The sequence below is a fragment of the Schistocerca piceifrons genome, chromosome 6 (assembly GCF_021461385.2).
Source record: "Schistocerca piceifrons isolate TAMUIC-IGC-003096 chromosome 6, iqSchPice1.1, whole genome shotgun sequence".
Classification (NCBI taxonomy): domain Eukaryota; kingdom Metazoa; phylum Arthropoda; class Insecta; order Orthoptera; family Acrididae; genus Schistocerca; species Schistocerca piceifrons.
In genome coordinates, this window is record NC_060143.1 from 202,278,630 (window position 1) to 202,293,801 (window position 15,172).

The following is a 15,172-nucleotide window of genomic DNA, read 5'->3' on the forward strand; positions in this document are numbered from 1 at the left end:
CAAATGATTAGCTTTTCAGAGCATTCACATAAGGTGGGCGCCGGTGGAGACACCTACAACATGCTGACATGAGGAAAGTTTCCTACCGATTTCTCATAAACAAACAGCAGTTGACCGGCGTTGTCTGGTGAAACGCTGACGTGATGCCTCGTGTAAGGAGGAGAAATGCGTACCATCACGTTTCCGGCTTTGATAAAGGTCGGATTGTAGCCTATCGCGATTGCGGTTCATCGTTTCGCCACATGGCTGCTCGCGTTGGTCGAGATCCAATGACTGTTAGCAGAATATGCAATCGGTGGATTCAGGAGGGTAATACGGAACGCCGTGCTGGATCCCAACGGCCTCGTATCACTAGCAGTCGAGACGACAGGCATCTTATCCGCATGGCTGTAACAGATCGTGCAGCCACGTCTCGATCCCTGAGTCAACAGATGGGGACGTTTGCAAGACAACAACCATCTGCACGAACAGTTCGACGACGTTTGCAGCAGCATTGACTATCAGCTCGGAGACCATGACTGCGGTTACCCTTGACGCTGCATCACAGACAGGAGCGCCTGCGATGGTGTACTCAACAACGAACCTGGATGCACGAATGGCAAAACGTCATTTTTTCGGATGAATCCAGGTTCTGTTTACAGCATCATGGCGGTCGCATCCGTGTATGGCGACATCGCGGTGAACACACATTGGAAGCGTGTATTCGTCATCGCCATACTGGCGTATCACTCGGCGTGATGGTATGGGGTGTCTCTCGGTCACCTCTTGTTCTCATTGACGGCACTTTGAACAGTGGACGTTACATTTCAAATGTGTTACGACCCGTGGCTCTACCCTTCATTCGATCCCTGCGAAACCCTACCTTTCAGCAGGATAATGCACGACGGTATGTTGCAGGTCCTATACGGGCCTTTCTTGATACAGAAAATGTTCGACTGCTGCGCTGGCCAGCACATTCTCCATATCTCTCACCAATTGAAAACGTCTGGTCAATGGTGGCCGAGCAACTGGCTCGTCACAATACGCCAGTCACTACTCTTGATGAATTGCGGTATCGTGTTGAAGCTGCATGGGCAGCTGTACCTGTACACGCCATCCAAGCTGTGTTTGACTCAATGCCCAGGCGTATCAATGCCGTTATTACGTCCAGAGGTGGTTGTTCTGGGTACTGATTTCTCAGGGTCTATGCACCCAAATTGCGTGAAAATGTAATCACACGTCAGTTCTAGTATAATATATTTGTCCAATGAATACCCGTTTCTCACTTGCATTTCTTCCTGGTGTAGCACTTTTAATGGCCAGTAGTGTATATAGTGGTCAAAAACAGTCTGAAAATCTTGTAAGTGTGTTACAGGGGAGGTTGCTTTGAGAACTAATTGCTGAGAAAAAACTTTGACATGTTGTGCCGGTTCCGAGTTAATTACCACTGAAGATAGCCAATCAGGCCGTTGCGCCCTCAAATTGAAGCTACCCGCTTGTGTCGTCAAGTGTGTTCTTCGTTTGGTTTCCTAAAACCAAACAAGAGAGAAATACAAGGATTAGACATGGGACGGTAGTTAGACGGAATCCGAGTTAAAGACTGAGCAGTCTCGTGCACTATCATCTACACCATGAAAAGGACTGATATTAACTGTGTCTGTCAGGCTGTTTGAATCTGCACGGGCATCGGTCTTATTGGTAACTTAATTAACTCGAAAAAGGCGTAACGTGTCGAATTTTTTTCTTAACAATTATTGCTCAGCACAACCTACCCTGCAACACCCTTACACGCCTTTCAGACTTTCTGACTACCCTGCATAAACAAATGCGTAAATGTGTATGTGTGTGTTTGTGTGTGTGTGTGTGTGTGTGTGTGTGTGTGTGAGAGAGAGAGAGAGAGAGAGAGAGAGAGAGAGAGAGAGAGAGGTGGGGGGGGGGGGTGGGGGTGGGGGGTATGTTAATCAAATGGTTCAGATAGCTCTAAGCACTATGGGACTTAACATCTGAGGTCATGAGTCCCCTAGACTTAGAACTACTAAAACCTAACCAACCTAAGGACATCACACACATCCATGCCCGAGACAGGATTCGAACCTGGGCCAGTAGCAGCAGCACGGTTCCGGACTGAAGCGCGTAGAACGGCTCGGCCACAGAGGCTGGCTATGTTAATCCTGTTATGTATCATTTGTCAGTTCTTTTATAGCAATAATGTGTGTGTTGTTGCAGATTGTTACCGAGTGTCTGTGTTCATTTACCATGATTTTGCCTTCAGAAAGTGCCCTTTGTATGTAATAGTGTTCTGAATTTAATTTTCGGTTTAGCCTATTTTTATAATTCGCAATATGTGCGTATTTTTCAGTGTTTAGTGGGCGTTAGTTCTCATCTTATAGTATTTGGAGGTTGAGCAGCCACTCTCATAGAACTTTCATACGTCCTGTGTTCCTCGCTCTGAAACCTCTGCATGTTTGTCCTACATACTGGATTTGGCAAGTGTTGCAGCACTACAATGAGCCACATCTTGAGCAGCAAGTCTTCCTTCTGGGTAGAGAATGAAACGTAAAAAAGAAACATTTACCACCTTCATAGAGAATGTTTTCTTATGGTTGGCGCCCGAACAGCTGGCCTCGTTACCCGTTATCGCTTAATGCCAGCTGCCTATAACTACTGATAGGGTCCAAGAGTCGGATTTCCAGGCGCACGCACGCACACACACACACACACACACACACACAAGTCATTCTACTGAAATATGTGTCGAACGCCCGTGAACTCCATCATGCCGTTCTTCAAATTTACATAATCTCGCGATACGTTATGCAAAATAGATTCATCCCTCTCAGAGCCCAAAAACAGTGCAGTCACGTTCCTGTCAGCTTAGGATTCTGACTCGAATCTATTATATCGAGAAGTAGTCTGATTGCACCGCTGCATTTTCTGCTCTTCTGTCGCCAGCTCGAAGTGACAATTACGAAAACGTATGTTCACGCTTAATCCGAATAATAGCAGCCGCATATTCGAAGTTACCTGGAAGAGGATGTGTCGGACGCAGACATTCGTGACTGTGACTTATGTAGCCGTACGTCTTGTACAACAATAGCCAGCAGTGGCAGCTCTATACCGACCACGAGAATGCCTAGACGGGTCCACGTATGTTGCACAGAGAGTCAAGTATTTATGATCTCCAAGCTAAAAGTATTCAGCCCACATTGGGCAGGAAAATTTAGTAACAGTACAGAGCAGTGCGCCTGTTAAACGTTACGCTCAACATTCTTAGCGAGAGTCGAGTTAAGCCGAAGACGATTCTACGGCATGAGACTAATTGTGTCTTATATTCCTCTTCGTGCTAACCTCAACTGGTTAACAATCTATCTTCCCCTCACTGTTTCATATTGCTGCTTTATTCATAACCAGCGGCCTACCCCAGCCTCACACGTGTAACAGTCAGAACCTATGGCACAGCGGGAATAACTTTTTGTAAATTTATTGGCTTTCGGAACGTGCCCATATAGCCATCACAACGCAGGAAATGTCACATTACAATTTGTTTTGACAATTCAAGGTAGATATTATTTTAAGTCGGACTGTGATGCGAAGTACGGATGATGAACAAAAAACTGCTTACACATTGGTAAGAAATTATACAGGGTGTTTCCGCAAGAGCATGCAAAAATTTAACAGGACATAGAGGATGCTCCACTGAACAATATGAGGTAGGGAACGTAGGGTAGGTGAAGACAGCTTAACGAGATAATAGGAATAAAATAACATTAGTGTGTTCAAAATAGTTCAAATGGCTCTGAACACTATGGGACTTAACATCTGAGGTCATCAGTCCCCTAGAACTTAGAACTACTTAAACCTAACTAACCTAAAGACATCACACACATCCATGCCCGAGGCAGGATTCGACCTGCGACTGTAGCAGTCGCGCGGTTCCGGACTGAAGTGCCTAGAACCGCTCGGCCACCGCGGCCGGCCATTAGTGTGTACTTTTTTATTTACATTATTTACAGTTAACTGCAAGTAACATCATTGACAAAATGAATGTACCATTTGTACTGTATCTTACAAAATGTGCTGAAACTGAGGGCCATCAGCTTCAACGCAAGCATGACATCGGCGAACAAGGTTCTGACACACCCTAAGTTTTGAATCACGTCACAGGCATCTACAATTCTGGCAACTAATTCCATCTCCGTATCCACTGGGGTCACATACACAGGTGACTTTAGATATCCCCATAGGAAATAATCAGGGGGATTCAGGTCAGGCGACCCTGCAGGCCACGGATTAAGACCTCCCCTTCCGATTCAGCGACCGGGAAATGCTGTACCGGTATTGCTACATGGTGTTGTACTATGCGTCTGTGAATAGCACTGAGTAATGAATGGGTCTGTCGTTGATTCACAGTACGTTCTGTCATGGGACAATGTAAATACAACAGAGCCACCTTATGGACAAGCAAAGTAAACAAAACCTACATCATGACTTCCTGGTAATCAGGTTCGTCCTCCTTGTTTCCTTGTAGGAAATAAAGAATGTACATGTAAATAAACAGCACATTAGTGTAAACTTGTACGGTACGCATGTTAGTTGTAAATAAGCTGGAAAACAATAGTGCTAGACAAAGCGGTGGAGAAGTCTACTTCCATATCGCCGTAAGCTGGCTTCTCCGGCACCAGGTTCCCTGCCTAAAATTGTTCAATGGACATTCTCTATGTCCTGTTACATTCTTGCACGCTCTTACTTAAACAACCTGTATAAGTAAAAGTTCCTTGTGAATGTATCAGTGAAAACTAAGTCAAAAACCCTACTGTAGTCCGTAAACTTAGCCTTGACATACAGACAGGAAAACGCGGCTTTTATAATACGAACAGATTATGATTCTAAGTAGTTGTTTACAATTTTGTTTACCTCCGAATTGGTTTTGGTGGTTCTTCTAGTTGGTGTGTCCACGATTTATTTCTCCTAGATAGCTGTCTGACGCGACGGACTGAACGTCGTGAGTTATTAATGTTGTTGTGACAAATTCAGGCATTTTTACATTTGCTAAAATGTACAATTTTGCAAACTTCTGCATTAAGAGATTGTTGCCACTTTGTGCACCATATTTCCTGCTTCCCCTGATATATTACGGTATAGGAAGAGTTTCATCAGATTACAGTTCCTCACAGGTAAGTGTACCGAGACTTCAATTAATAGTTTCCGCTACGCTAAGTCATTAATGTATAACATGAACAGTAATGGTCCGATCATGCTGCCGTGGGACACACCAGAATATTTGGTTTTTATTATAATCCTTAAACGTCTGAATCTACATCAGACTCCGCAAGCCACGAGACGGTGTGTGACGGAGAGTGCTTCTGGTACAACTAATTGACCCCCCATTCCCTCTTCCACTCGCGAATGGCGCGTTTTGTTCAAATGGCTCTGAGCACTATGGGACTTAACATCTACGGTCATCAGTCCCCTAGAACTTAGAACTACTTAAACCTAACTAACCTAAGGACATCACACAACACCCAGTCATCATGAGGCAGAGAAAATCTCTGACCCCGCCAGGAATCGAACCCGGGAACCCGGGCGTGGGAAGCGAGAACGCTACCGCACGACCACGAGCTGCGGACGGCGCGTTTTGTCGTTAAGCTCTAACTTCTGTAATTTTCTCGTAGTGGTTATTTTGCGAGATATATGTGGGAGGAAGTAATATCTTGTCCGACTCTTCCCAGAAAGTGCTCTCTACATATTTCAGTAGTACACCTCTCCGCGATGCACAACGCCTCTCTTGTAACGTCTCCCAATAGAATTTACTGACCGTCTCAGTAACGCTCTCGCGCCGATTAAACAATGCCGTGACAAAATGCGCCGCTCTTAGTTGGATCTTCTGTATCTCTTCTATCAGCCCTTCCTGGTAACGATCCCAGATGGATGAGCAGTACTCAAGAATCGGTCTCACAAGCGCTTTGTATGCCACTGCCTTGTGGATGGATTACGTTCCCTTAAGATTCTTATCTGCTTTTCCTGCTATTTGCTTTATGTTGTCATTGTATTTAAAGTCGCTCTGGATAGTTACTTCTAGATATTCTACGGTATAGACTGTTTTGAGCAATTCGTCGTCAATAGCGTAGTTGTGCATTAGTGGATTTCTTTTTCTATGTATGCACAATATATTACATTTATTTACGTTCAGGGTCAATTGCCAGAGCCTTCACCATTCATCAATCCTTCACCATTCTGGAAATAGATACTGTCTGAATCGAAACATTTTTGAAAATCTGGAAAGACCGAGCTGGATTTCGTATGGTCGGCATGGTCGGAACCTTTGAAGGTCTCCATGGAGAATATTATTTACTTTCAAGTAGGTCACTGTGCTCTAATCCACAATATATATTAGAAACTGGCTACAGATGGAGATGAGTATTGCAGAGGAATATTTTTGTGGATCATTGTCGCAGAACACACAAATGAAGGTCGCTGGAATGGTAGCCGACACGGAGATGGACAGTGGAAGCAGTGTGGGGTTGGAAGTGTGGGAGAGCCAGCGGATGACTGCGTCTTTGCGGGGTCTAAGGGGAAATACGGGCCCCGCAACGAACATGTGACGTCACACTAACCGCCTTGTACGACGTACATCACGAACGCTCGGCTACGTCCTGGTCCAGGCGGGAAATCAGTACGGCAGTGAAAAGTCACCCTATGAAGTCCTTACCTTTGCCATATGTTACCGGTAGCGTATGTGTCTATTTAAACGCGCAGCTACTAAACATTCATTTTTGGAACACAACCTACGACCAGCTTAGAGACAGAAGTGATGACACTTTCTGCAGGGTCTGACCATCATTTTGTATGACAATGCTCCAGCACGTACAGTGCAAGCTGTTACTGATTTGTTTGACTGATGGGGCTGCTAAATGCTATACCACCTACTGCACTCCCCTGACTTAAGTCCTCGTGAGTTCAACTCGATTTCTAAACTGAAGGAAACACTTCACGGCATTCGCTTCAGAACTGCTACAAATTCGTCGGGAAATAGACCGCGCCGCTCGAACTGTCAACACAAATGGCACTGCTAAGAGAATCCTACGACTTCCACATCGCTGGCAACGGGTTATACACGATGCTGGTGACTTCTTTGAAGGTCAGTAAAACTTTGAAACACGTATCTATTTTGTACGAGCTGTAAATAAATAGTTGACGCTATTAAAGTTCCAGCCCTCGCAGTAACTCGCTTCGTGCTGGAGACGGTCGTACGACCTGCAGTGTCACGTGCTGTGACGCAGGCGCCGCGGTCTGTCTTTCTCGTGGCCCTCGTGTGCTTCCTAATGAGGTACGAGGCCTGGTGTGCTCAGACTTTTAGCGGGCGCCGTTTGAGGAAGTGTGAGCGTCCGAGCAGTCGCTACTGTTTGTACGTCCTGTTCGAGGCCTCCGAACCCGCTGAGTAGTCGTAGACCTCTGAAGTCGTGCGAAACCCCGCCTGGCCTTCAGGCGGACTGGCTTGGCCTTCAGAGCAGTCAGGCGTAATTATCTCTCAGTTTTCGTTAAGAACTCGATTCATTGTGGTCTGCATGCGGTGTAGGATGTTTACCGGAGCAGAGGCTATTTGTTCTCCCTAACTTCTGTCAATGCAACTGCCCCCTGTGCACACTCTGTGTGTAGCCAAGAGGGTTCGCGTAGGAGGAGCCGTGTATTGACTTACTGGCCGTTGCAGGAGAGCGCTGGCCCACGTTCTCTCGTGTGTGGGCGGTAATCGGCGAACTAGGACATGCTTTGTACCTCTGTATTTCCATCTATACTCCGCAAGCCATCTTACGGTGAGTGGCGGAGCGTACTTTGTCTTTGTGTACCGGATTTTTTTTTTTTTTTTTTTTTTAGCACTATGGGACTCAACTGCTGAGGTCATTAGTCCCCTAGAACTTAGAACTAGGTAAACCTAACTAACCTAAGGACATCACACACATCCATGCCCGAGGCAGGATTCGAACCTGCGACCGTAGCGGTCTCGCGGTTCCAGACTGCAGCGCCAGAACCGCGCGGCCACTTCGGCCGGCTGTACCGGATTTCGAATGCAGTTAGCAGGTACTAGTTCGGCGACGTAGTGCCATTTAGCTGAGGTGTATCGAACTGGTTGTCTGTCCCTCCGGTACCTAGGGGTCAGTGAATGGCTGCCTCTCTAAATAAATCAGTAAGTGGATCGAAATAGCATATCCAGACACTCTGGGATGATAATGGCATTGAAACAGAGGATGAAACGCGTAAAGCTGAAATACTAAACACCTTTTTCCAAAGCTGTTTCACAGAGGAAGACCGCACTGCAGTTCCTTCTCTAAATCCTCGCACGAACGAAAAAATGGCTGATATCGAAATAAGTGTCCAAGGAATAGAAAAGCAACTGAAATCACTCAACAGAGGGAAGTCCACTGGATCTGACGGGATACCAATTCGATTCTACACAGAGTACGCGAAAGAACTTGCCCCCCTTCTGACAGCCGTGTACCGCAAGTCTCTAGAGGAACGGATGGTTCCAAATGATTGGAAACGAGCACAGGTAGTTACAATTTTCAAGAAGGGTCGTCGAGCAGATGCGCAAAACTATAGGAATATATATCTCTGACATCGATCTGTTGTAGAATTTTAGAACATGTTTTTTGATCGCGTATCATGTCATTTCTGGAAACCCAGAATCTACTCTGTAGGAATCAACATGGATTCCGGAAACAGCGATCGTGTGAGACCCAACGCTTTATGTTCATGAGACCCAGAAAATATTAAATACAGGCTCCCAGGTAGATGCCATTTTCCTTGACTTCCGGAAGGCGTTCGATACGGTTCCGCACTGTCACCTGATAAACAAAGTAAGAGACTACGGAATAGCAGACCAGGCTGTATTAGAAAATTGCAGCGAAATGCAGGAAGATCTGCAGCGCATAGGCACTTGGTGCAGGGAGTGGCAACTGACCCTTAACATAGACAAATGTAATGTATTGCGAATACATAGAAAGAAGGATCCTTTGTTGTATAATTATATGATAGCGGAACAAACACTGGTAGTAGTTACTTCTGCAAAATATCTGGGAGTATGCGTACGGAACGATTTGAAGTGGAATGATCATATAAAATTAATTGTTGGTAAGGCGGGTGCCAGGTTGAGATTCATTGGGAGAGTCCTTAGAAAATGTAGTCCATCAACAAAGGAGGTGGCTTACAAAACATTCGTTCGACCTATACTTGAGTATTGCTCATCAGTGTGGGATCCGTACCAGGTCGGGTTGACAGAGGAGATAGAGAAGATCCAGAGAGAAGCGGCGCGTTTCGTCACAGGGTTATTTGGTAAGCGTGATAGCGTTACGGAGATGTTTAGCAAAGTGGAAGACTCTGCAAGAGAGGCACTCTGCGTCGCGGTGTAGCTTGCTGTTCAGGTTTCGAGAGGGTGCGTTTCTGGATGAGGTAACGAATATATTGCGTCCCCCTACTTATACCTCCCGAGGAGATCACGAATGTAAAGTTAGAGAGATTCGAGCGCGCACGGAGGCTTTCCGGCAGTCGTTCTTCCCGCGAACCATACGCGACTGGAACAGGAAAGGGAGGTAATGACAGTGGCATGTAAAGTGCCCTCCGCCACACACCGTTGGGTGGCTTACGGATTATGAACTTAGATATGGATGTAGAAGATATTAAAAGTTCAGAACAAGGTTGCGTGGGTGCCACCGAGGGTTTTGCCGAGCTTGGGGTGGGGTTTGTAACACCGAAAATGCAGGATGCGTGGCACCTGCTACCGATATATAAATTTTTTTGCCGGATTGTATGTAAATATTTGTAATTTAAATGCTTTCTTTTAATAATTAAGGACATTGCTTCACTGTTTGTGTAAATTTAGGTAGAAGTCTGTTGACATTTCATTGTATTTATCTGTGTCTTACTGTGAAACTTATAAGCTCTGGGAAAAAGCCAAAGGAATTGTTATTTGCAACGACTCGCAACGACAATAGCAATGCTTGTGCGTTGAAAAATCTTTGAGTAGAGAGTTGTTGTGCGGATCGCGTGGAGAGAGAGAGAGAGAGACAGGTTCCAGTGCTTGTAGTGTGCGAGAGTGTGGTGTTAACGATCTCGTAGTAGAGACTACCATTTTCGGCGGCATCATGTACGATCGCCGGCCAGATGTCTAGAAGGAGTAAGGACAGTGGACGGGAGGAAGATGCTGTATTAATTACGATTGCCCGTTCCTGTAATTAGCCATGCTCCACAAGATGCTACCGTCTTCAACAACAGCTGCAGTTCCAGCAACACAGATTCGCCGTCTGCTCAGAGTTTCGTCGTATGCACAGCACTGAAGTAAAACTGTTCATTGGTAGAAAGTATTAACGGCTAACCCAGCAGTACAACTCAATGTCAGTTGATTGATAAAATGTATTTAAATAAGAATCAGTTAAACTTAGGGGGATTGTGTCCTCATTGTTACCAAGCAGTGCCCTTGTTCCTTTTTTCCTTATATGCTAACGAGTGTCATAAGAAACAAATTGCATACTTACAGCCAATTTATTAATGAATAATTTCACTTTTAAGAATTTTAGCCTCAGTCTACTTTCAATAATTCTTTACAACACAGGCTTCAGTTTATGAGTAAAGTAAAGCAATTTCATTTTTCAAGTTTGAGAATCAATCACTGGAAAAATCCAAATCTAAAGAAATGCACAAATTAAGAGTGCAGAAGTTTTATTTATTTTACATGTAGCTTGGAGCACATGGCTGTTTGATTTGGTACGTATTCTATTACATATTTCTGTTGAAGTCAGTAAAAAAAGGCTCAGTTGTTCAGACAATAATTTGAAATCCAATTTGCAAAATAAGTAATTGCAAAGTGAAAAGTGCTTGCTTGTTTCTCTAAATTTATTGGATGACGTTACGTTGAGGTCACGTAACGAAGTTCAATGCTAACATACAGTTTAATTGCATATTTTCAAATCATTACTCGATTGTTTTTTTTTTCAAAATTTTATGACAAACATAACGTAAGAGTGACTTCCCAGTTTTCTTTATCATTACATGCCCACTCAAAATTAGTGTCCAAAATAGTGTCAACCTTCAGTTGCCACGTCAGTGTTTAACAATACATGTTCTTCTTTCCCATCATCTTGTACAGGATTTTGGATGTGAATTGCCCTAAAGGGCTGGCGACTGTTAATTATTTTCTTTTCGTTGATTAGTGTAACTTTTGGATTTATTATCAATGGTACCCCTTTCCTGTCCAGTGTTGTTCGTGAGTGTATGCACAAAATAACTTTCAATTTTCCAAATTATAACCCTGTTCGGTTTAATTACTTTTCATTTTTAGTAGACTTTTCCATCAGAAGGGTCTGTTGTACACTTTCCTCCTACATATCGGTATTATTTTTTCGGGAAAGCAGGATAGGCCGATTAGTAAGGGGGAGGTTACAATATGTCATAGGGGAACCCCTTCCCGTGTTTTATTCAGTCATGTGTCACTGTGATGCCGCCCCCCCCCCCCTATCATCACGTCACACGACAGAGAGAAACAGGAGTGCTGAAAAGGCATAAACATCCTTTGGTGCTATGGATCACGTTCAAATTTCGTTGAATGGTCTTTAACGGTTTCTGGTGGTTCCACTCTGTACGTCAGAGCAAAACGTGTACGGCAGAGCAAAAACTGGCCGAGCTACATTCCAGATGGCTGCGATCATGTTTATTGCGATTGTAGACCCACAATGTTCTTAGGGCAGGGCTGAATCGTCCAGGAGGTGCGAGCAGTGTCCAAGGTTGTCAAGGAAGTCTTCCTGTTGGTCATCGCACTGCGAACTGTCGTTTTCCACAGCGAAACGTGTGGGAATGAATGCCCCAAGGGAAGGATTTGGTTTCATTGCTGCCTTTTATGCCACCCCTGAGACCTTTTCGTGCCGATTCTGAGCGGCGGTCTGTCTGAAATGTTTTTCTCGGCCACCTATAAGAAAACGCGTGATTTCAACGCTGGGAGTTGGGGTTCTGATGTCCACCGCAGAGGTGTCAAGAGAAGGGGTGAAATATGGGTAACAGGAGGTATGACGACTTTTGCATCGTACGAAACGTCCACGGTTGCGTTGACCAGAATTGTGGTGAAATCTGATGCTAACGTGACACCATTAACCCACTTTACACCTCACACGAACTTCAGGGTGTGGCCTTTTCTCCACTTGAATCGCCTGCTTGCTGTTTGGAGCGTTTCCGAGCCAGAGGGTGACGTCGCAGCGCGCGCACCGTACATATGAGAGAGCGATTTATTGGTTGACTCTTCTAGGAACGTCCACTCGGGGGACTTCAACAGCAGACCGCACCGTGATGCAGAGTGCCTCTCTTGCAGCGTTTGCCACTCTGTCCGTGACGCTTTCGCGCAAGCTAAACGAACCTATGCTGCTCGTCTTTGGATGTTCTCTATTTCGTTTGTCAATCTTATCTTGCCCGCGAAAGGCAAAGGTCCCGAGTTCGAGTCTCGGTCCGGATGTTTCATATCAGCGCACGCTTCGCTGCAGAGTGAAGATCTCATTCCGAAAGCGTATTTTTGGAAAATAACGGAAAAAAGGAAAAATAATCCTTTCCAGCGGTAGTCCTATGCGTAAATTAAATTTATGTAAAGTTTATATCTTGAAATCAGGATAGTCTTTTTGGATCACCGTGTATTTCATATCGGAAGACGATGACTGTCGACAAATGAGATCAAATTTTTAGGACCACCCTGTGTTTCGCGTCGGCAGTCGACGACCGTCGAGTAATTGGATGAATCGTCTTTGAACACCGTGTGTTCATGTCAGTAGACGTTGAGCCTCAAGCAATCGTATGAATCTTTTTGGGGCACCCTGTGTTTCATGTCGAGAAATCGGATGACTCGTTTTGCAACACCTTGTGTTTCATGTCGCTAGACGCTGACCCTCAAGAAATCGGATGAATCTGTTTTGAAACACCCTGCGGTTCACTTCAACAGTAGTTGTGTCTCAAGAAATCGGATGCGTCTGTTCGGAACACCATGTCTTTAACGTCAGCTAACGTCGAGTTTCGAGGAATCGTATGAACCTTTTAGGAACATCCTATGTTTCACGTCATAAGGCGCTGAACCTCGAGCAATATGCTGAATCTTTTTTCGAATAACCATTGTTTCATGTCAGCAGGGTTTAACCTCGACCAGTGGGTTGAATCTTTCCTGGGACACCCTGTGTTTCATGTCATCAGATGCTGATCTCGTGAAATCGTCTGAATCTTTCTGGAACACACTGTTTTTCATGTCGATAGACCTCGTGCCTCATAAAATAGAATTGATGTTTTCAAAATGTAAGGAGGGTTTGGGCCTTATGAAATCCAATTAATCCCATTGAAACTTCCTTTATTTTACAGAATGTCAAATCAGACACCTGTCAGCCGTCCAGTTCCCAAACTGTTATTTTATTTGGCCACCTGCCAATGGAGGTTGAAATAGTTTTGAATGCATTACGGGAACAGCAGTGATCAATGTCTTATAAATAATTACTATTAAAAACAGTCTTGATCACGATTTATTTAACAAGGTGACCGGTTTCGACCACTACTGTGGTCATCTTCAGACCATTGAGTAGGAACGTCTTTCTGTTGGAGAATCACTACTAATGATGGCTGCATCAAGCAGAAATCTACAGATGCCGGACTGGCCCCTATTTTGACCGGAACCGAGGTTGGACTCTTCGTACACATCGGTCAGGGGGCCAAAAGATGGCTTAGTGAATCACCGAAACTGGTAGCCAAATCAAATAACAGTCTGGAAATTAGACGGCTGAAAGGTGTTTGATCTGGCATTCTGTACTGAAGAGCGAGTCCCACAACAGTCTCTGAAAAGATGGACATACAGAGTCGTCTATTCCATGTCAGCAGACCTAGAGCAGGGGTCACCAAACTTTTTAGTTGGCGGGCCACATTGAATCCTCCACGAAGTCGCAAGGACCAAGATCTACCTAGTGGGATTAAAGCACCCTAGAACTCCATGATCACCGTAATGTAAGGCTAAAGGAAAGATGAAATCGCAAAAATCTAAGGTTGTGGGAATAGCTATCACTGAAACGAACTTCGATTTTTATTTAATTACATAATTTTTATTGGTGAGCGTACCTGACCGAAATTCTGGCGTATTTTATTCTGGCGAATTTCACCGACAAAAAAGTATTTCACTGCACATTCTTCACGAAAGCGTCCTGCAAAGTTAACGATATCTCAAAATCATTGTTAGTAACACTATTACTGCAAGACGTAATAGAGGTAGAGTATGTCAACGCATTGTTATTTCAAGCGGCGCAACAATAAATTTTGGTATGTAGTCTTGTAGCGAGTAGCAGAGCCAATGTCGCGGTGTATTGATCGCGATAGGCCTCAAAACTCAGTTGTTGGCAATACAGGTACCACCTCAAATATTTGGCGGGCCGGATACCGGGGATGTCCGGCCAGCTAACGCGGGCCGGTTTGCGGGCTCTCGCGGGCCGGCTTCGGCCGCGGGCCGTAGTTTGGAGACCCCTGACCTAGAGGCTCGTGAAATTCAACTAGTACTACGGAACCACTGTGCCAGTAGATGACAGAGTGCTGGCCAGTTAGTGCCGCTCACCTGCTGCCTCCTTGCGCCGCTTGGGCCTCTCGGGCTCTGCGGAGAGGTCAGTGAGGCTGGCGGAGAGCGGCTGCGCGGGTCCGCCGCCGTCTGCGGCGAGCCCCCTGGCCCTCCGGCCGCGGCCGGGCAGGCGCAGCGAGCGGAAGCCGTCGCCGAGGTCTACGCTGGCCGAGCAGTGCACGGCGTCCGCCTGCTGGAGCGCGCGCCGCGCCTCGGCCGCGCCCTCGCGACGCGACAGTCGACGCCGCACGGGCAGCCGCAAGCTGCCGCCCTCGCCAGGGACGCGCGGCGCCGCGACGGTGCCTGCAACGAGGGGGGGGGCGCTGCTCAGCCGACTACTCTGGTGTCCGGAAATTTTCCGAGGTCGCATTTGTTTTGCCACAAAACAGCATAAGCAAGTGATACTGAAGTAGAAACAACGTAAAGAATACAGAACATAAACAACTGCAACTTTTATTTATTTATTGTCTTTTTTGCATATGGTCACCAACTGGTGCCTTATGCAAACGTCATAGCATTTTTATAAAATTTTTGTACAAACAGTAAGAATTTGCAATTCACATTGTAATGGTACTTGAATTACGTAAC

The 15,172-nt window shown here is 45.5% G+C and overlaps 1 protein-coding gene across 1 annotated transcript in view; it reads right to left on the reverse strand.

Moving 5' to 3' along the window:
* The window catches only part of LOC124803236 (zinc finger CCCH domain-containing protein 13-like), a 331,812-nt gene extending 316,858 nt beyond the window's left edge, over positions 1–14,954 (reverse strand). Inside the window, exon 1 of the mRNA XM_047264417.1 lies at positions 14,585–14,954. Within this exon, the coding sequence (XP_047120373.1) occupies positions 14,585–14,954 (370 nt within the window). The remainder of the gene's footprint in view (positions 1–14,584) is intronic.
* Positions 14,955–15,172: the final 218 nt, after the last annotated feature.